The sequence below is a fragment of the Equus asinus genome, chromosome 17 (genome assembly GCF_041296235.1).
Source record: "Equus asinus isolate D_3611 breed Donkey chromosome 17, EquAss-T2T_v2, whole genome shotgun sequence".
Lineage (NCBI taxonomy): Eukaryota > Metazoa > Chordata > Mammalia > Perissodactyla > Equidae > Equus > Equus asinus.
In genome coordinates, this window is record NC_091806.1 from 44,853,779 (window position 1) to 44,876,037 (window position 22,259).

The 22,259-nt window shown below is 41.9% G+C and overlaps 1 protein-coding gene across 3 annotated transcripts in view; it reads left to right on the forward strand.

The window, feature by feature from the left end:
• The window catches only part of KDM2A (lysine demethylase 2A), a 90,044-nt gene that overhangs the window by 53,556 nt on the left and 14,229 nt on the right, over positions 1-22,259 (forward strand). For 2 of the 3 annotated variants that reach the window (XM_014844725.3, XM_070488297.1), the window contains 6 exons: positions 2,643-2,749; positions 3,115-3,208; positions 4,346-4,499; positions 5,344-5,459; positions 9,538-9,664; positions 12,037-12,431. In XM_014844725.3, coding sequence (XP_014700211.3) covers positions 2,643-2,749; positions 3,115-3,208; positions 4,346-4,499; positions 5,344-5,459; positions 9,538-9,664; positions 12,037-12,431 — 993 coding nt within the window. Of the gene's footprint in view, positions 1-2,614; positions 2,750-3,114; positions 3,209-4,345; positions 4,500-5,343; positions 5,460-9,537; positions 9,665-12,036; positions 12,432-22,259 lie in introns of all 3 variants that reach the window. The other variant, XM_070488299.1, reaches the window with a different exon arrangement.

Sequence of the window (22,259 nt, forward strand, 5' to 3'; positions counted from 1 at the left end):
ATTTATTGAGGTATTTTTCCCCATGGTACATTTCTCCATTTATCTAGGTCTTTGCTAATATATCTCAGTATTGCTTTTTTAAAAACCAACCTTATTTAGGTACAATTGACGTGCAATAAAGTGTATTCATTTGAAGTGTACGTTTTAATGAGTTTTGGCAAATGTGTTCATTTGTGTAATAATCTTTTACATGAGCTACATAATCTCTTGTTCACTCTGATCTCCACACCTTCAGAGTTATCTTATTAGTTGAAGTGCCTACCACATGCTGAACGCTGTGCTGTATGCTGGAGGTACTATGGAAAATAAGATCATTCTTGTCCTCAAAATGCTTAGAGTCTCATGGGAAAGAAAGACCAGAAAATAGGCATTTATATATGTGCTTCAGAAGTGGATAAATAGAGAGTGTCGTGAGGGCCAGAAGGAAGGACCCACCTGACCTAAATTGGGGGAAGCTCTTTAGAGGAAGTGATCCCTAAGCTTGACATGAAGGAAATAATAAGACAAAGAGAAGGAAGACTAGAATTCCAGGTGGAAGGAATAGTACGTGTGAAAGCAGGTACAAGGAGAGTACGTGTAAATGCCACTGTGGGTGCTAGCATAAAGTGGGGTTCTCTGGTGAGAAGAGAGAGAGCATTCATTGCTGTCATTCCAGCAGAACTGAGAGGTAGATTAAAAAAAATTAGCAACAGATAGAATGTGCTCATTTGTTTGGTGATGGGGAAATGAGTTCAAGGAGGGCCATGAGCTGTTTTTGCAGTGTCTGAATAAATTTGGTCCTAGGCCAATGCCACTCTGGCCCTAGTATTGGTGCAGGACAGGTAGAAACTGGTGATTACCCTACTAAGAGACTTGCCCTTATATGGATCAGGCCATTTAGTAAAAGACCTGTCCAGAGCCTAAAGATTACCTAAGAGGAAAGGTATGAACACCTTTCTACAATACTCTCTTGGTAGTCAGATGATACCTAATAATACCAAATAAAGGGAGGCCAGAATGAGTGATTTGTTGCTGCAGGTGAGAAATTCTGACCAGAGTAATTCAGCTTTCTCTGAATGAACACTTGATAAAAAATACTGATGTTCCTAACCCTTGCTCTCTCTGTCCAGACATAAGAGCTTATAGTGTATTGAGTAAGTACAGTTAGGTGTTATTCTGTTAAAGGCTTTCCAGGGGACAATACAAGGAGGTGGGAGATGCCACTACGTTAAGAGAACTGAAAGTAGATTTTGTTTGAGGGAAAGAGAGGAATCTGGGACTCATTCAGGGTTCTAGGCCCAGTGGCTGGTTGGTTAAAAGTTGGCTCCCTGAGCAGAGATTCTTTGAAATGGAGCAGCAAGTTAACCTCCATTTGCTCCTTGTCATGCTTGTTTCAACTTGTGTGTTATTGGTGATCCCTTCCAAACGTTCTTCCACCGTTTACATCTAGGTGTCCACTAGACACCTGCCTCTTATCGTTAGGCACTGATTGTATGCATTTGTCTAGGTTTGTATTGTAAGGGAAATAAATAATCAAATATATAGATGTTTTTATAAAACTTACTAGATACATATTTTTTACAGCCGTAAGTTAGATGCTAGCAGTGTCAGTGCTGTGCTGGATTCGTGGTTGTTTGGCTCACACTTTGTCTACCTGAGACTGTTTCTTGGAGTTCAGTGGTTGTGTGCACACATTTGAAGGTACAGGACACGTTACAGTTCAGTGTGAAGTGTTCAAATAAGTTCTGCTGCTTTTGCTTCTTATTTCTTTCAGCACGTATTATTTAAAACAGATTCCTAGACTCTGATAACATTATTTCAAAAAGTTTTAACATGTACGTAACATGTAATCTTCACAATATCCCTTTGAGGTAATTATCCTCATTTTACAGATGAGTTCCAGGGGCTTACATATGATCTCAGGAAGACACGACAGACCTGGTACTTCTGATTCCTAACCTAGTAGTAGATTCTATAGCACATTGCTACAAATCCCTACTGGATTTTTCTTTTCTTTCAAACTTTTGGTACCTTAGCTCCTCTAACAGTGTTATATCTTTTGGTAAGTTTGCAGGTATCTTCCAGACAGTACCTTTTATTGGATCAAAAAATATGCAACTGATTATACCAATACTGACACAGAAGAGAGGGCTTGGTTGGATACTACTGTGTTGTTTAATGACTTCGTTTTTTTTTTTTCCTCCCTGCTTTTTCTCCCCCAATCCCTCCAGAACATAGTTGTATATTTTTAGTTGTGAGTCCTTCTAGTTGTGGCATGTGGGATGCCGCCTCAATGTGGCCTGATGAGCGGTGCCATGTCCATGCCCAGGATCTGAACCGGTGAAACCCCGGGCCGCCGAAGGCAGAGCGCTCGAACTTAACCACTTGGCCACGGGGCTGGCCCCTAATGACTTCATTTTGATTAGTGCTGTCTTTACGATCATGTTGATGGAACCATTAGTCTTTATTTTCAATGAATAATTATTTCTAGAATGGTTGCCTATTGACTCTAAGATTCACCAGCAGATTGTTTTAGTTTGCTAATAATTAAATTGTAGTCTTTCAGTGTATATTTTGAGAAATTCTGTTATTCTTAACTTGAAAATTCTCTTTAATCCCAACCCTTCCTTTGAAGCCTCAGCATTTCCTCCTCCTTTTTAAAGGTGGATTTCATTGACTGGGTAGACAACATGTGGCCAAGGCATTTGAAGGAAAGTCAGACTGAATCAACAAATGCCATCTTGGAGATGCAGTACCCTAAAGTGCAGAAGTAAGTGGCTTACGCACATTTTCCTCAGTGTGCTATGGGAGACCGAAGTGATAGCAAGGAATGGTTTGTCCCTTAGGAGCCTTGCTCCATGTCCTAAAGATCAAAAAGATGAATTATTTAGAGTAGACTTTACAATTCCAAAGGGAAGAGTGTATGTAACAGTACCATAGCCCGTGATCACATAGTTAAAGAAAAAAATATGTCTTTCTGGTAAGGTGATGACTTGAAATTGCATTCCTAGCACTGACTGGGAGTTGATTAGGTGGAAGATAGAGGGAGTATAGCAGGGGAGACTGTGGCATTGCGGTGGAGCAGGTCCTCTTTTCCTTGTCAGTGCACTAATGCTGCTGCTTTTTTTGGGTCAGGTACTGTCTAATGAGTGTTCGAGGCTGCTATACTGACTTTCATGTGGACTTTGGTGGTACCTCTGTTTGGTATCACATTCATCAAGGGGGAAAGGTACGATCAAAGCTGTCATGGGGGTTGGAATCTGAAGCTGGTTTTATGACTTCATTCATGTATGCTTCATAGCCCCTGGAAATGAATCTATCAGGAGATTAAGTTGACCTTCTTGGCCTAAAGTTCAATATGAATTAGTATTCATTTAGTCCACTATCGTTACACCAGTATTGACACAGTACTTAGTAAACCTCAACAGTCCTGTTTCTGGATTCCCAACGCAGAATTCTCCAAGTGAAGGCAAGGAAGTGGTTTTGGAGGACAAGATAATTTCTCGATGTGGAAGTGTAATAAAGTAGTGGAAGGGAACACACATTTTGCATAGAGTCACATAAAGTCAGCAGATTAGAATCCACATCACCTTTCCCCGAGTGCAGGCATTGATCTGAAACGTGGCCACAGGAAGTCTTTAAGTCTTCTCTGAAGATGTCAGTAAACTTTGAAAGATTGTCCTCATTCATAAAGAACTGTATTCTAGCTTGTCAGAGTATTTCTGAGTGCTGTGTGAAAATGCAAATCTAGAATTACTATCAGAGATTTATAGTATTATACTCTTATTGTTACCCTTTTTTCCTTCATTGGAAGTGAATGCATTTGTGAGAGAAAAATAGAGCAGGAGTGGAAACAGATAATGCTTTTAAAATGTGAGGTCCTAATCCAGAGCAGCTATACCTCCAAATCCAAAGTCATCTTGTTTACTTTGGATCCATTGAAATGCTGTCTTAAGTTTTGTCCTTTTGGTCTTGGTTACTCCCTTGGAGCAAAGCAACCCAAGCCTGTCTCTTGAAGATACTGTACCTAACTAACTGCGCTTCTTAGGACTAGAGGCCAGACAGCCAGGGGGAATAAGGGACTGCCTAGGCAACAAGCCGAATGCCCTTCTTCTCTCTGAGTCCTGGATGGGGTCCAGCTTCTACAGCCAAACCCCAGGGAAGTCCTAATGTTGTTTCATCAAGTAAAGGACAAGTAGAGCCTTGAGGCCTCTAGAATTTCCCAAATGGTCAAGTTCCACAGGCTGGGAAAGTTGCTTGCCTCTCTTCTCCCTGTTGGTCTTAACTTTGTACCTGTTTGTCAGTTGAGGGAGACGACTGGATCATGTCAATGGCTGTTAACAGACTGAAGTTTTTTAACTCACAGGTCTTCTGGCTCATCCCCCCTACAGCCCACAACCTGGAGCTGTACGAGAATTGGCTGCTGTCAGGGAAACAGGGAGACATCTTTCTGGGTGACCGGGTGTCAGATTGCCAGCGCATTGAACTCAAGCAGGGCTATACCTTCGTCATTCCCTCAGGTAAGGAAGGTGGGGAAAGTGGATTTTCTGCTCTAGCCGCTTTCTTTTCTTAAAGAAAAAGGAGGGGCCGGCCCGGTGGCACAGCGGTTAAGTGCGCACATTCCCCTTCGGCAGCCCAGGGTTTGTGGGTCCAAATCCCGGGTGTGGTCATGGCACTGCTTGGCAAGCCATGCTGTCGCAGGCGTCCCACATATAAAGTAGAGGAAGATGGGCATGGATGTTAGCTCAGGGCCAGTCTTCCTCAGCAAAAAGAGGAGGATTGGTGGCAGATGTTAGCTCAGGGCTAATCTTCCTCAAAAAAACCCCAAAAAACAACTACCTCCTCTTCTAAGGGATGGCTGTGAAGGCTAGAGTGCTGCGTCAGAAATATCTTTGATCAGGTCACTAGTTCCACAATAAGTACTTGGAGCACAGATTTTGGAGTCACAGACCTGTATTGGAATCCTGACTCTGCATTTACCTGCTAATACCACTCTGGTCAAACATTTAAAATCCTTGTCTCATTTTATTGTGTGGAGTAAATGAAAATGTAAATTCTCTTGTACTGAGCCTGGTTCATAGTAGCTGCTCCAATAAATGGGAGCAGTGTTTATTAAAAGTTTGTTATATGCTAAACACTTCACATAGGTTTTCTCATTTAATGCTTACCAACAACCATATAAAGTATAATTTGTCCTGGTTTTGCAGAGGATGTTGAGGCTGCAAGAGATTAAGGAACTTGACCGGTGGCTGAGAGGCAGAATCAGAGTAAAAAGTGTAATGTAGGAGTCTTGTACTAGTTATCTGAGAGAGCCATATTACAATGTGTGCTTACAGCCACTGCCCTCCTTTCCCTTTCTTCTAGGCTGGATTCATGCTGTGTATACTCCTACAGACACATTAGTGTTTGGAGGCAATTTTTTGCATAGCTTCAATATCCCCATGCAGTTAAAAATATACAACATTGAAGATCGGACACGGGTAAGTAATTCTCTGTAACAATTGGATGTGAATAGATTTACTCCATTTAAGACACATGTTATAAGAGATTTGTTAATAGTTTGTCTCAAAACTTCAATTTGTCTTTGAATTAAAATGCAGTGTTCAGATTTCAGGAACACCAAGAAAAAAATTTTAAGATCTGCATGCCTGGTTTTGGGGACTCCAGTTCTTTGAGGTTGTTGGTGTTTTGGATGTTTATAGGGCTAGAGAAGGACATTTGGTAATCTCTTGAACCGTGTGTTTCATTTTTATGCTCTTAGAATAATTTGGTGTAATGGGATTTATCAACTCAAGATTCACCACTTTAAAAACTTGTGTATCTTTACTCTGATTGCTACCTAATATTCAAATTATTATACTTTAATATATAAATGTGTATATTGCCTTTCTCAACTGGAGTTCCATGAGAGAAATAAGCCCTGTATAAAATGATTTGTGTGTCTTATTTTCTCAGTTTTCCCTAGGATGGTACATAGCTGATACTGTTCTGGATGTACTGTAGGAAAAAAGTTGGTTATATGCAGCAAGTGCCTTAAGGCAAGAGTTGGCAAACAACTTCTGTAAGGAACTAGGTAGTAAGTATTTTAGGCTTCGTGGGCCATACAGTATCTGTCACAAGTACTTAATTCCACCTCGTAGAGTGAAATACTTAAACAGATGAGCATGGCTCAAATAAAATTTTATTTATGGATACCGAAATTTAGATTTCACATAATTTTCCTGTGTCACAAAATCCTCTCTTAGGTTTTTTTCCAGCTATTTAATTTTCTTTGGATGAAAAATTTGGATTTAAAAATGTGAAAAACACATTAAAAATGTAAGGCTCGCAAGCCTAACAAAAATAGGCAGCAGACCAAATTCACTAGCTGCTGTTTGCTGGCTGACTGGTGCCTCGGGGAAGTAGGGCTTAATTCTTTAGAACCCTAGTTGGTAAGGGCTGAGTTATGTACGATTAAAGTATAAATGGTATTGGCATTAAACAGCAATTAGAGTATAGAGCATTTGGGGGATGTGATGTTCACAACTTGCCCTCAAGTAGTTCAGCAAAACAATAGCAGTGTATATGGATAGAGATTAGCAAATGTAGGGAAAGATCAATAGCTGATGACTCTCTAGCAGTGTTTGTGGTACTGCTTTTGAAACTTTTTGGTGGATTTGAAAGTTTTCAAAACGAAAAAATAGGGGGACCGGCCCTGTGCCTGAGTGGTTAAGTTTGCATGCTCTGCTGCGGCGGCCCAGGGTTTCACTGGTTTGGATCCTGGCCACAGACATGGCACCGCTTGTGAGGCCATGCTGAGGCGGTGTCCCATGTGCCACAACTAGAAGGACCCACAACTAAAATATACAACTGTGTGCTGAGGGGATTTGGGGAGAAAAAGCAGAAAGGAAAAAAAAAAAGAAGATTGGCAACAGTTGTTAGCTCAGCTGCCAATCTTAAAAAAAAAGAAAACGTAAAAAATAGTAATTAGTGAAGAATTCACAACTTTAGAAGGAATGGTCATTGACCTATTTACTGTGAACATGGTCAGTTAACCATTTTGGTGCCTATTTTGAAACATTTATTTTGATTAAGAGCTAGCAATGATCTTATACATAAGATCGATGTTGGAGTTACAGAGATTGCCCTATTAGTAGAACTGAGAGGACGCAGAGGTTTTTAAATGTTTTATAAAAGTGAATTTTTGTTTGTTAAGAGTAATGAAACTACAAAAGACAGTAAGTAGTTTAGTAAGTTTGAAGTTGTAATAATAAAAATAGCTAAAATATTTCAAAAGAGAAAAATGACAATTTCATAGTAAAATACTACTTTTATTTAACTCAGAATTATTCTAACAGGTAATACCACCTACCTGCGGTAAGATTCAGTCTGAAAATTAGTTTTTAGAAAGCGTTCCCCTTTTTTTTGGCTAAAAATTACTATTATATCCCTGGTTTAATTGGTTGCTCAGTTTGAAGGAAGAAAGAGAAAATATATTCAGGAGCATAGGTAAAATGAGTACCTTATCTCTGCATGAAAAGTTTCCTGCAGACTTAAAATGGCAATAACTGATCTCAATTTATCTACTTTTCCTAGACTTTGTTTATCAGAAAGTGTCAAGTTACAGTATCTAACCATCATATTGTTTCATTTTTCCTAAATATGGCTTAATTCTTTCATTCCAAATAAGGAACCCTTCTGTGTTTCTATAAAGTTGCATTGGGTCCCCTACATATGTACACAGAGTGGTTTTTTTATTGCTTTCTACAGCAATGTTTTATGTGCCAATACCAATCAGGCATCTGTTGAACATGTTACTAATCTCTATAGATTTATCAAGTTTAATTTAAAAGAGAATGTATAGAGGATGCTTTACAAAAGAAATATAAAGTGTGTTGTGAGTTTAAGACAATGTTTTAGTTACTTTTGCCATGCTAGTATAGAAATACACTGTTTAAACTTGTGTTGATAATTATTCTACTGATAGTGCTTAAAGGCTCAATAATTTTCTAATAAGGATTTTAAATTTTTGTTTCAAAAAATTCTAACACTCTTAAAAATTGGTATGCTCAGTAGTGTCTGGCAGCATAGGTAAAATGTAAGGAGACAGGTTGGGTGTATGATATCTTGGCTGTTATTAATACAGTCTGATGAGTTCCAAGTAAAAAAATCAAGTTTAATGCGCTATTTTATATTTTCTTTTCTTTTCCTTTTTTTTTTTTTTTTTCCTGTCAGTATTAGTCAGCTCTTAACAGAGTCCCAGGGGACTTTAGAATTTTGGGTTGTCCTGAACTTTTAATAAAGACCTTTCCAGAAAAGTGTTAATATGCTTAAAAGGCGAGCAGATAGGCCCAGTGTATTATATTTAATTTGGGGGAACCAAGCATTGTTAATTCTTGTCTCTCTGGTCCCCCCACACCTTACCAGAAGTAAATTAATTTGACTTTTAAATAAGGGAGGAGAAACCTCTTCTAGTTGTTAACCATGTAAGAGACCCAGATTCAGAACCTGGCTCATCTGCGTTGGAAAGCTGATGAAAAGTACATGCCTTTCCTGCCTTGTGATGAGGAAAGTGACCTCATCCACAGTGATACCCTGTACCTGGTGAAGGGACTCCCATCTGGATGTTTTGATTCAGGAGGACTACCTGACATGGAGCTTTGAAAAGGAGATGGGAACATTCTCAGGAGTTGCATATTCAAAACAGTCTTAAAAGTATCATTTGGTTTATCCTTTTGAAAGATGGCCTCTCTAAAAGACGACAGCAAAATATGTTTAGGATAGTTCCCATTGTTGGTCTTCCTCACTGATTTTAATCCATGTTGATTTGCCTTTTCCTTGGCTATGGTAGATCTAAAAGGCAATTCTTTTTATTATTATTCAGCTGGAATAATTTCATGCTCCTTTTGGGGAGAATGGAAAAAACTAAAGAGACTAATTAGGCCACGTGGAACAGTAATCTGACTTGTGGACATACCACCTTGGCAAACTGTGAAGTGTGAAACAGGCAAACTGAGAGTTGATCATGGGGAAAGTACTCAGTCTCATGTCCTGAACTGGACAAAGCTTGAGGATGAATCTCTAGTTATACTTTCATATCTGTAAGGACATTATGAAAACATGTAACTTCATGTCATGTCCTGTTTTTCCATTAGATTCTTTCTTCCCTGGGCTGATGATTCAGGGTAAAACTATAGTAAAGGCAAGGGGGTTTGCCATGCCTTTGTATCTGAAGAACGCTAAAACAGTTTTCTCAATTATATTATGTCTTAGTCTAACATTTTATTCTCTGTCTCAAAACTTCTTTTTGATGCTTTCCCACTCAACCAAGACAACTTCTTGGTGGTTCTTAATGGTATTTCGGAGTACCTTTTATCTTTAGTGATTGTTTCCCAACACCAGCGTTTTCTGGGTTGACAGATACACTTAAATTCTTGCTCCAAATGCCAACTGAGGTTTGCAGGTCAACTAGAGAGAGTTTTTCTTGGGTTAATTATTTGTAGTGATTCAGTTTGTCTTTTTCTCTTTCCTTGAAAATTGTTATCGCCTTGCTTTTCTCATTATTTTGTTTCTGTGCAGGTTCCAAATAAGTTCCGCTATCCGTTCTACTATGAGATGTGTTGGTACGTGTTAGAGCGTTACGTGTACTGTATAACCAACCGCTCTCACCTAACTAAGGAATTTCAGAAAGAGTCCCTCAGCATGGGTAAGTGTTCTGCCTGCATGAACTTTCAAGACACCCTGCAGGACTGAGGAATATTTGGGAATATTCAGTAGGCTGTTGCTCAATAGTTTTGTTTTTACTTTTTGTCTTTTTACTTACCTACGTGGAAGTACCACATTCATTCATTGGAGTGAACACTAGTTACAGCTGATCTCCAACCCAGATGTGAATTAGTAGGCTGGATGAAATACTCTGGATCTCATCTTTGAGTTGTTGTTAGTACTTAGCTCCTCAAGAAAGATGATCAGTTGTCTAAAATGTCTTATTGTGTAAAGAATGGTCTTTGGCACAATAAAAACTAGGAGTGTATCATCACAATATCTCTTACTATATTCTAGGCACCTTACTAAGCAGTTCACATACATTAAGTTCTTATTAATACCTGTGAGGTAGGTATTATTATTCTCATTTTATATGTGATAGGAATATTAAGGTTCAAGGAGATTGAAAACATTGTTCATGATCTTAGAGTTAACAAGTGGAAAAGCTGTAGCTTGACCCAGATTGGTAAGGCTCTAAAATCTATATTTGTAACCTCTGTGCTTTACTGTTTCCTCAACTTCTATCAAGAGAGGTGTTTTATTGGATGGCAGGATAGTTTCAGCTATACATTTTTGGGTTGTTCCGTGTCTTAAAGTGCAGAGGAGTCAACACTGTAATATCCTGTGGTCACATGTCTCATGGAGTCTTCAATCCAAGCCAGATATTTTTTGCTTTAGCATTTTCTGCTGAGGATAGTTTATTTTCTCATTTGAAAATAAAAAATGCTCACCCAATATGTGAAAGCAGAATACGGAATTGTCTATACAGCATGATTTCAATTTTATTTAAAAATGCATCTAATCATAGTCATACACATATACATAGAAAAAGATGGAAAGAAAAGGTATCACACTGTTGAGTTTTTATCCACAGGTGGAGGGATAAGGGATGACTTATTTTTTGCACCTTCCTGTATTTTCTAAATTATTAATAGTAAACATCTTACTTTCATAATTAAAGGCCAGCGAACATTTAAAAATTCGTCTTTCATTAAAACTTTTATTTTCAATTTGTTTTGACTATTAGAATCTTCCTTTTAAAACATATTCAGTTTGGAGCCAGCCCAGTGGTGCAGCAGTTAAGTTCGCACATGCCACTTCGGCAGCCTAGAGTTCGCTGCTTTGGATCCTGAGTGCATACCTACACATTGCTTGTCAAGCCATACTGTGGCAGGTGTCCCACATATAAAGTAGAGGAAGATGGGCATGGATGTTAGCTCACGGCCAGTCTTCCTCAGCAAACAGAGGAGGATTGATGGCAGGTGTTAGCTCATGGCTAATCTTCCTCAGGAAAAAAAAAAAAAATCATAATATTCAGTTTGTTAGCCATGTTGCCGGGATTTTAATTTCAAAACTTAATTTTATGACCAAAACTGCTTTTTTAATATATGTGCTTTATACCGTCTACTTTTTTTTTTTTTTTTTTTTTTTTGCTGAGGAAGATCAGCCCTGAGCTAACATCTGTTGCTGATCTTCCTCTTTTTTTTTTGGCTTGAAGAAGATTAGTCCTGAGCTAACATCTCTGCTTATCTCCCTCTATTTTATGTGGGTTGCCACCATAGCATGGCTGATGAGTGGTGTAGGTCCACACCTGGGATCTAAACCTGTGAACCCCAGGCTGCTAAAGCGGAGCACACCAAACTTAACCACTAGGCCACAAGGCTGGCCATGTATAGTGTCTACTTTTTTTTTTTTTAAAAGATTGGCGCCTGAGCTAGCAACTGTTGCCAATCTTCTTTTTTTGAAATTTTCTTTCTTCTCCCCAAAGCCCCCCAGTACATAGTTGTATATTCTAGTTGTGAATGCCTCTGGTTGTGCTATGTGGGATGCCGCCTCAACATGGCCTGACGAGTGATGCCATGTCTGCGCCCAGGATTGGAACTGGCGAAACCACAGGCCGCTGAAGCAGAGTACGTGAACTTAACCACTCGCTCACAGGACCAGCCCCTGTCTACTTTTTAAAAAGACAATGAAATCATAATCCCAAATTTAAGTTTGAACTTGAAGTTAATTTATAGCCGTTATCACAGGTACCTTATTTCTAGCACACAGTTCAAAGACTGGGCCCTTCTCAGTCTTTTCGAAATCCAATTGACTTTTTACCTCAGTTGTCCTGCTAGCTCAGGATCCTGTTTTGACCTATAACTGTGATTTTCAATAGCAGACAAATGGGTTGGAATAAGGAGAGAGACCATTTTTAAAATGTACGGACTTCATTTATAACCTCAAAGCCCCTCCCATGCTACCTATTTGTCTCATTGATCGCATGGCCAAGTGGCATGTTCTTACTTCATGTTTGCTTCATCCTGGCAGATTTGGAGTTAAATGGTTTGGAATCTGGAAATGGGGATGAGGAAGCAGTGGATCGAGAACCCCGACGCTTGAGCAGCAGGCGCTCCGTCCTCACTAGCCCTGTGGCCAATGGGGTCAGCCTGGACTATGACGGACCGGGCCAAACCTGCCGCAGCCTTCCAGGCCTGAAGAAAACCTTGTCTGGGGGCTCACCCTCTGACTCCAGCCGCGGCTCCCACAATGGCCAAGTGTGGGACCCGCAGTGTAGTCCCCGAAAGGACAGGCAGGTGCATCTGACCCATTTTGAGCTTGAAGGCCTTCGCTGCCTTGTAGATAAGTTGGAGTCTCTGCCACTGCACAAGAAATGTGTCCCCACAGGGATAGAAGATGAAGATGCTCTCATCGCTGATGTAAAGGTAAGCGCTGGTCATATTATGTGACCTACTGATCTGGCTAGGGCAGTTTCTGGATTCTGAGAGAGAAAGTACAGGAATTTTGGATAATCTCTGGTTCAGCCAGAGAGAAGTTGATATGTGCGTGTGTGCGTGTGTGTGCCACGCAGTGTTTCACTTCCTTAAGTGAGGTCAGGTCCCTGTTATGAAAATACTAACATTTGTATGTTCCGTTAGGACTTAAATTTAGTCCTAAAAACACAGATTTCAGGCTGCCCCTAAAAATAAAGGAGAGCCTGGGGAAGTATTTGTGTTAAGAACTGTTACTTTAAACAAGTTACCCTTGGATGAAGAGGCCTGTGTTAGAACATAAGTGGCTGGTAACAATCTCTAGCAGTCTTACCCCAAGCAGATTGAGAAGAAAGAAATTGTTCTATGTTGGATATGTTGAGTAGGTTTAACATATTTAGTTTCAGATTTATCTAGTATTAAAACTTGAAAACATTGGGGCAACTTGTGAGAAAATTATCATTTTAAACATAATCTATCTTACTGCTATCTCAAATTTCTTCACATTGTATATTTTTCTTCTTTTTCGAGAGGTCTCCCAGCGGTAGTAATGTTGAAAGCCTAGCCCACCCCTCATGGATCTCTCTCAAGGAAATGAGTTTATTTTTAAGGAATCCAAATTTGAGCTATCTGAACTGGACAAAGTTCTTTTATGTCTTTCCTCATAAGTAACCTTTAATATGAGCACCAAAAAGCATGAAGCTGGGAATAACAGTTTTCTTTCTTTCTTTTTTTGAGGAAGATTAGCCCTGAGCTAACATCTACCACCAATCCTCCTCTTTCTGCTGAGGAAGACTGGCCCTGAGCTAACATCCGTGCCCATCTTCCTCTACTTTATATGTGGGACGCCTACCACAGCATGGCTTTTGCCAAGTGGCACCATGTCCGCACCCGGGATCCGAACTGGCGAACCCTGGGCCACCGAAGCAGAACATGCGCACTTAACCGCTGAGCCGCTGGGCCAGCCCAACAATTTTCTTTTTAAGTCAGTGTTTGGAACTATGTTTTGGGTGCAGGGCATTGGGTATGAGTATTAGAAAGCAAGTTCTCAATTTGTAATGTGTTATTTTTAGAACCTATCATACAGATTATTTTAAGCCACAGAAGAATTCAGAGGCAATAATTTTATGTGACCTTAAGGAAAGTGGGCTAGTATCTCATAGTACGTCTTTTCCATCCCTGATTTCTGGTTCAGGTTTTTCCTCGGCCACCACTAAACAGCTGAGGTGCTCCCTACCTTCTGCCAGCCACCTCAGGAGAGAATTCCTGCCAGCCCAGTGGCGTAGTGGTTAAGTTCGCACGCTCTGCTTCAGCGGCACGGGGTTCGCTGGTTCAGATCCTGGGTGGGGACCTAGCACCACCTGTCAAGCCATACTAAGGTGGTGTCCCAGATAGAAGAACTAAAAGGATGTACAACTAGGATATACAGCTATGTACTGGGGCTTTAGGGGGGAACAAAAAAGAGGAAGATTGACAACAGATGTTAGCTCAGGGTCAATCTTAAAAAAAAAAAAAATTCCAAAGTCTGGGATAGGACCTGAATGTTTTTTTCTTTTTACCACTGATGTTTTAATTATATCTTATTGTTTATGCATCAGTGAAAAGGTGAAAAATTAAAGAGGCTGAAAAGAGGTCATAACCTGGTGAGGTTGATCCTCTCCAGTAGTGACAGAAGCTGGACAGTTGATTTTATAGTTTGGTTTTATAAGGTTTGTTCTAGAAGAGGCAGGTGGTATCATTGTGGTTTGTATTTAGGGGAGGAAATGACAGAGTTCCAGGTAGGTGTGGTCCTCTTTCTATAATGATTAATGTGCAGCAAAACACGCTTAGCCAAACGTTTCCAGACTCACAAACTAGATTCCGGACTCCTTTCCCACCCCTGAGTGAGCAAAGGACATTTAAATTTTTTCTTTTCCACTGTGATAAGACACATATAATTATATTTTCCTGAGAGTTTGAGTGTAATATTTTTCTTTGTTTCTACAGAAGATTTTTTTTATGTAGCTATTCCATCATGGATGCATGTGAGAAACATTAAATTGTGACTTTTGGGACTTATTAACTTGTATAATTGCCTTTAGGAACCCTAAGAAGAAAGATTTCTAAGTTTGTATCTCACTAACATTATTTTGGCCTGGATATCTGTATTTCTTTATTTTTTTTTAAATTAATTTCATTTGTTTATTTTTAACTTTTTTTTTTTTTGAGGAAGATTAGCCCTGAGCTAACATCTGCTCCCAATCCTCCTCTTTTTGCTGAGGAAGACTGGCCCTGAGCTAACATCCGTGCCCATCTTCCTCTACTTTATATGTGAGACGGCTACCACAGCATGGCTTGCCAAGCGGTGCCATGTCAACACCCAGGATCTGAACCAGCAAACCCAGGGCCGTGGAAATGGAAGGTGCGCACTTAACTGCTGCGCCACCGGGCCGGCTCCCTGGATATTTGTATTTCTAATTCATGAAAAAGAAAAATATCTTTTCAGTCCTAAAGGATTTGACTCCATTGAATCCACTTGTATAGGAAGCCTTTAATACTCCACTAATCAGTTGTACAAGGTCAAGTGTCGTGATAGAAATACACAAACTGGCCCAGCCTGATGGCACAGCAGTTAAGTTCATGCATTCTGCTTTGGCGGCCCAGGGTTCACCGGTTCAGATCCTGGGTGCGGACGTGGCACTGCTTGTCAAACCATGCTGTGGCAGGCATTCCACATATAAAGTAGAGGAAGATGGGCACGGATGCTGACTCAGGGCCAGTCTTCCTCAGCAAAAAGAGGAGGATTGGTGGCAGATGTTAGCTCAGGGCTAATCTTCCCCAAAATAAAATAAAAAAAGAAATACACAAACTCCCTTAACTAAAGTACTAAAGAATATTGAAGAGGCAGAGTGGTAGGGGAAAGTGTAGAAAGATTTTGGTCAAATATTAAGCAGAGTAACAAGAGCAGCAAGAAGGGGAATGAGTTAAGACGAGACATCTAAAGAGGACTCAGCATTATGAAGTGTCTAGAGGATGCTTCCTGTGTTTACCCGGAATCATGGAAAACATGGCTGCCATCACTGGCATAGAGACCAGAGTGCGAGGACCTAGTGGCCAGTAGGATGACTGCGTAGGCTGACAATGTTTGAATTCTCCCTGCAGGGGCTTGTCCACACCTTCTCTTGTTTACCTAATACCACAGTCAAAATGCAGCTGATATCAGAAGACAACAGATTTAGATCCCAGATCTGCAGATACTTTGACTTAAGATCAAATAAACTAATTATTCCTGCACTTGAGCAGCTAGGTTTAATCTGAGCTTCAGATAATAGTAAGTTTAGAGCTTGAATACTTTGAAAATCTGAACATCACCCAAAAGAGAAAAAGCATTGGATTGGGTTGGTGCCAACTCACTGCACAGCTGGAGGCTGCAGTGCTAGAGAACTTGGTGCTTGCAGCACAGAAGGCCACACTGCAGTAGAGGACAGAAGCAAGCCCAGGGCTTACCCTTCCTGCAGAGAGAGGAATTGTTTCTCGTAGCCTGTATGGCTCAGAAATAACTAGCAGAAGAGATGAGAGGGAAAGTGGTGAGATGAGATATCCGTAATTACATATTCTCTGGAAGAAAAGTCAATTTTAGTGATATGGTAAAGGAGCTTTGAAGATTCTAAAATCTTAAGTTCTACAGTGTTGAAGAAAGAATCATAGAATATAGAGTTGGAAGGAGATTAGATGAAAAATATGGTATTAAAAAGTATTTATTATTGGGGTCTGGCCCAGTAGCTTAGCGGTTAAGTTTGCACACTCTGCTTCTGCGGCCCGGGGTTCGCAGGTTCAGATCCCAGGCGTGGACTTATGTACCACTCATCAAACCATGCTGTGGCAGGCGTCCCATACATAAAGTAGAGAAAGATGGGTATGGATGTTAGTGCAGGGCCAGTCTTCCTCAGCAAAAAGGAGGATTGGCAGCAGATGTTAGCTCAGGGCTAATCTTCCTCAAAAAAAAAAAAAAAGTATTGATTATTGGTAAAGTTAAGGGGAAAGTAATCAGTATGTATAAAGTCCTATTTGGGAGAGTTGTGGGTAACCTTGACTCCTAAAAGTGTACTAAAAGGTAGAATGGAATTCTTTCCTACTGTGAGATATTCTCACATTTCTAAAATTGAGAAGTTGTGTCCTTGATGTTGAATAAAGAGGCAGGACCTGGAGCAGTATATATAGTGCAGTCCCATTAATTTGAGAAGGGGAGTCTGTGTGCATGCAGGAGGGGCTGGAGAGGGCTCATCAGCTGCTGATGGGGTCACAGCAAGGTGGTGGGAGTCTGCTAGAAGACTCTTGAGTTTTTAATCAGACTTTAGTCTGTTTGTTTAGTCTGTTTTGTTAGTGTTTATTTTGGTAATAAAGAAGTTCTTAATACATGTATAGATATAAAAAAGAAGCTTTTAATATGTCAATATATTTGGCTGCCCAACTCTCAATGAAACAAATTCAGTATTGTTGAATATTTTCCTACTTTCCTGTTATCTCTAAAACATTCGATCAGCTTAGCAAGCATGTGACTTTGGGATAGATACTAGATCTCTGAAAGCCTGTTTTCTCCTCTGTAAAATAACATCTACCTCAGTGGGGTTGTTGTGAAAATTAATGAAAATGTTAGTAAGGTACTTAATGAACAGTACCATTATTACAGAAAAAAATTAGATGTTACAAATCTGTGAAATTCATTTATTCCACCACTGTGCATAGTGCCTGCCAGGAACCAGGCTGAGTGTTGGGGTGAAGATGCAAACATGCCGTGGACCAAGCTCTCAAGGGGCTTTCGTCCAGCGGTGGAGCAGGCATGTAAGTGGGCTAAGAGAATAAGTGCGCGCAGGTTACAGGTGCTGTGCAGGGCACAGGGCACGGAGCCAACACTGAGGGGCAGGTGGCAGATTCTGTCCTGAGGGAAGGTGGTGCCATTCTTCTTAATTCACCAATTAATAAACTTTCCTGTTAGATGACACAAATTGATTACTACAACGCTATATAAATAGTAAAAGCTCTTGATTTATAAATTTCAAAATTGTTTTTGTGGGGCAATAGGTTACCACTGCTCTGCTGTAAGATTCTAACATTTTAGTTTTTAACTATGATCTAAAAATTTATACTAGGCTCCATCACAGGAGTATGAAGGGACTGAAGCAGAGAGTTACGGTTTCAAATAAATACAGAAACACTAATCAGAAATCTTTGTCTGATACTTTAGGGGTGATTCTGACACTGAAGAAGAGGAGAACTGGTAGTGGACCCACTATTATTAGATCTTAATCCATTAAACCAGATTGGGGGAAAAAAAGCAACCTGTATAAATAAAACTTCATTTGCAGTTTTTACTGACAAGATATTTGTAATAATTCACGTATTCTTACTGAATGATATTACTGAGTAGAAAGTTTTAAATAATTTAACTGGGCTACGAGGCATATAAGGTTAAGTTAAAATAGATATAATTCTTTATAATGTTTTCATTATATTTCTGTATTATGGAACGTCATGTTCTTACTAATTCTGATCTTTGTTGCCTGTCTTTTATTCTAAATTAATAGAAGAAAAAAATTAGACCTTGTTTAATTGTGACTTGGAGACTTACTTGGAGTGAGTTTCCTAGCGCCCTATCTGGTTTTTGCCCTTTCCTGGTGGCCTCTAAAATTTGCACTTGCTACAACTTGAACTTGTGTTTTCTTTGGGAACAATATGTTTCTTGTAGTATTCATACTCTATCATCCTTCTAGGATCATCCCTCTAGGTTAGATAGCACTAAGACCAAAATAAGAATTTTCCAAGAAGGCTTCTCACCCTGTTAAGAAAAGTTTTTCAAACATGATAGGCTGATTGCACTCCGACTCTTAAAGTGCAAACGAAAGGTTTAGGATTAGAATGACCATAGAACATTTCCAGGAAGAGCTCATGCTAAAAGCACAGAAGTCCCTCCTTTCCTTGGTAAACTACTGTAAAAATTAAAATATGCGGTCCCTGGCGCCAAAGCCCCAGGCCCCCAGAAAGCCTGTTAGGCTACTGACTGAAACCCACTGAAACACCTGTCCTGGAAATAAACAAGAATGCTTCCAGTAGTAAGAGCTAGGTTCTTCGGGGCCTCAGATGTTCATTTCAAAGCAGCTTCTGTAATAGCCCAAAGTGCCAAGTTACGTTTGTAAGAGTCTAAAAATTACGTAAATCTGGACTCAAACTACGGTACACTGTAGCCTGAGAGAGAGCTTGTTCAGTCTGAGCTTCACCCTGGCCGTGGATTGGTACATGGAGAGTGGGTGACACACATCACTCTGGCTGTCAGAACTGGCATCTAGGTGTCTGATAAGATGCAGGGCTGGCTGCTTCATGTAGGGCATATCAAGAATGAGACAGGCAAAACAAACGACTGGAATAGGCTAGAACAGGAAATGTGCAGGAGTGCTGGTGTCCTGAGGCTGGGGTAGTCTGAGGGGCAGAGTCAGCATAATAAGTTCTGGTCCCAGGAGACCGGCAGATGTGCCTTCCCTGGCTCCCTGCGGCTGGTCCTGAGGCAGGAGAGTAAGGCACCTTGCCCAGAGTTCGTGCCTCAGCTAGTTCGGGTTGGTCACAGTGGAGCTGCTAGAAGAGCTGTCTCGGCATTTCTGTTAGGGTGGTGGAGCTCCCAGTCAGAACCAGAGGCAGGCATCTGTTGTAGAAGTAGTTGATATTAAACAGACATATTGTATTGAATATCTCAGTATTGGTTGAAATGTGTCATTCCTGAAGGTTTTTCTGGAAACATGTATGCCGGTTCTGGATTCTAGGCTGGGAGCGCGGCAGTGTGAGGGCAGGTGACGCAGGCCGGAGTGCCGGGAGAGAAGGTAACTCCCGAGGAGCTCGGCTCCGGTGCCTGGCATCCCAGAGGCTGAACTTCGGGCCACTCGATGTTTGCCTGAGCCCGGGGAGAGAACTGCGTGTGCGCAGTCTGTGCAACAGTACGAGGTGACCCTGAGGGGAAGGGTGTGGACTGAGACAAGGACAAATGCGGGACCAGATGCGGAATGGGTTAAAGCCTTCCCTCCCACTGGCGCCTTCCGAAGTCGGCCAGCGCAGCCCTCAGGGGCCGGCCCGGGTTCTCCGGTTGCAGTGGCGGTGGGAGGGAGAGGGCGGGGCGCGGCCCAGCTCCCCTCCCCGGGCGGGCCCTCCTCCAATCGCCGAGAAGAGACCGGCGCCGAGCACACCCCTCCCGACTCTGCAGCAGGACGGCTGGGCCCTCTGCCTGACTCGCTCACTCGAGCTCAGCTCCCCCTCCTGCCATCTTCCGTTGCAAAGCATTTCTGGGAGCTGCATGTGGGTGACGCAGCAGCATTGTTCGCAGGCACAGGAAGCCGCGGCTGAGCTGAAGGGCTCGAGAAGGAGCTCAGCGCACTGCATGCTGCTCCCTCTGGGTTGCCTGAAGGGTTGTAGCCAGACTGCCCTGCCTTATGTACTCTGGGAGATTCCAGAATTTTCAAGTAAATCGGAATTTTCTTAGAGGCGGAAAACCTAACTCCTTCAGCACAACTTCCAATACAGAAAACAAAACAAAGACGCTGGGGAAACTTCAGCCAAGAGCCTCGGCAGCTCCAGAGCGACCAGAAACACAAGGTCAGGCGGGCGGCCACAAACCCTTTCTGGTGTGGGGTGAGCATAACTGTGGGGACTTTGTCTTGGCAAAGAGGCAGAAGAACTGCCCGGGGCCAGCCCAGGACAATGCTTAGGTGACTCCGTGTTGGGTGAGCGTCACTGCACTTGTTCACAACCTCACCTGGTGGGCTGTGCTTTTGAATTGGGTCACTTGGCTTTTGGGAATCCTTTCCCTTTCTCTTCCCAGACGATGCTGTTCTCTTCCCCTTCCTGTGATGTGTCGGGTGTGGGCTTGTGTTTGAATGTTCTCCCGAATGCCAGGAGCCTAGATAGGCGTCAGCCTTTCCGCACTCCACCCCCGCTCTCCGCTCTGCTCCCTGCGCCCCGTCCCAAACCCCCTCTGGTGAAGGGTGGTGGCTTCTTTATATGGTTTCTTGAAAGGCCTCAGCTGGAGTCTGCCTTTTTTGATGAAAGCAGGGCGTGCTTGGTTGTATGGCCCCAGTGAAATAAGGCTTGGAAGGAAATCTGCATTTCCCTCCACACCCACACAGACCCCAGGAACTGAGTCTGTGTGTGTGAAGAACTGCCCCCGCCGCCTCCATGCAGACACGGTTTCTCCACTCCCCTTCCTATCCCCCACAAAATCTTGCAGGGAGAATTAGACTGCTTCGGGTGAACTGTTAGGCTCCTTTGCTACTCTTAAACAATCTTTCTGTGTAGTCTGTTTTGCTGAAAGTGGAAAGTCCCTGTTTGTGGACAGCTCAGTGCTCTCAGGCAGAGGAAATGGGCAGAGTCCTACTCCTCGGCAGTGCGAAGTGGGGGAGGGGAGCTGTGCACTCCCTAGCACACATTTTGAATGGACCTGAATTTTTCACCCTAGGGAGATTAGGAGCCCGTACCAGAGCCTAGTCCCACGTGGCACCGCACCCCGCCTCTTCACCCCCACACAGTGTGGTGCTAACAGGAGGCTCCAGAAGAGGATGCCATAGCAACTGGAAGTAAATAAAACGCCTGCAAATGAAATCAGTTTTGGGGGAGGGTGAGAGGCATCTGGAGACTTGGCAAAAGGGATCTTTGTGGAGGAGTTTCGTGGGTATGAGTTAAAGGGTCTTTTCTGAGTCCCAACTCTGGGATTTGGAGCCTGATCCTTAGGTAAAGGATGAACGTGCTTGGTAGAGAAATGCTTCATGCTTCAGAAAGTCCTGGTCTCTAGACCTAGAGCCCACAGGGTTGTGAGAATGCTTAGTAAAGATGGCCCAGGCATGCTGACCTGTCCAGGATCAAAGTTTAGTTTTTGCTGAAACAGTTAATACCCTGTACACACCAAAGGCAACTGGAAAGGAATCGTGTCCCTTGTCTCTGGATTTGTTCTTTTCCTGTTGCTTTTGCTTTAGGGCTCATGAGGTCAGAGGAAGAGGGATTTCAGGTTTGAGATTCAAAATTTCTGTCTAAAACATAAAACATTTGTTTCAAAATAACACTCAACCAGTGTGGTTCACTGAAGTGGCACTTTCTTACTGTAGCGTTGTTCCTCAAGTCGTCCAGACTAGATTGGTTAAAGCCGGGAGAACTATTGCCCCGAAGATTGTTCCTCCCCATTTATAGGAATAAAGGCAAATAATTGACCGAGTGTGTGAGTGTGTGTGTGTGTAAGAGAGAGAGATTTCAGCTTGAGATTTCTGTAGTCAGCCTTCGAAGAATGGAGCCCTGGGCTGATTCAAGACATTATGACTGTTCTGTTCATATTATTAAGTCAGTTATCAGCTGATCTTTCTTTTTTGCCACCTTGCTGACATCTGCAAAATGAAGGCAATACTTACTACCCGATAATATTCACCTGGTATGGAAAAGTAAAGGATCGATAGAAAGTTTACTGTCGTGTGTAGAACTGTGTGACAAGTAACGCTTGTCACTACGGGAGCAAGTTGCTTCAGCGTGAGTGCTAACAGTACAGTAAGTACACAGTGCAGGGTTGGGAGCAAAGGTGAATCTGAAGTCTTGACAGTGCCGCGCTAGGTTGAGTTTCCTCTTTGGTCTTCGATGTCCTCGACTCGCAGTGAGTCTCTATGGAGGGGAACTACAGGCAGTTGCCGGCCTGCCCTTGCCCTTGTGCTTGTGGGGACTGAGGCTAAGTCTGGGTGCTGTTGGGAGTGGTTGGCTCTTTGTTCACTGTGCCCTGCTTTTTTTCTG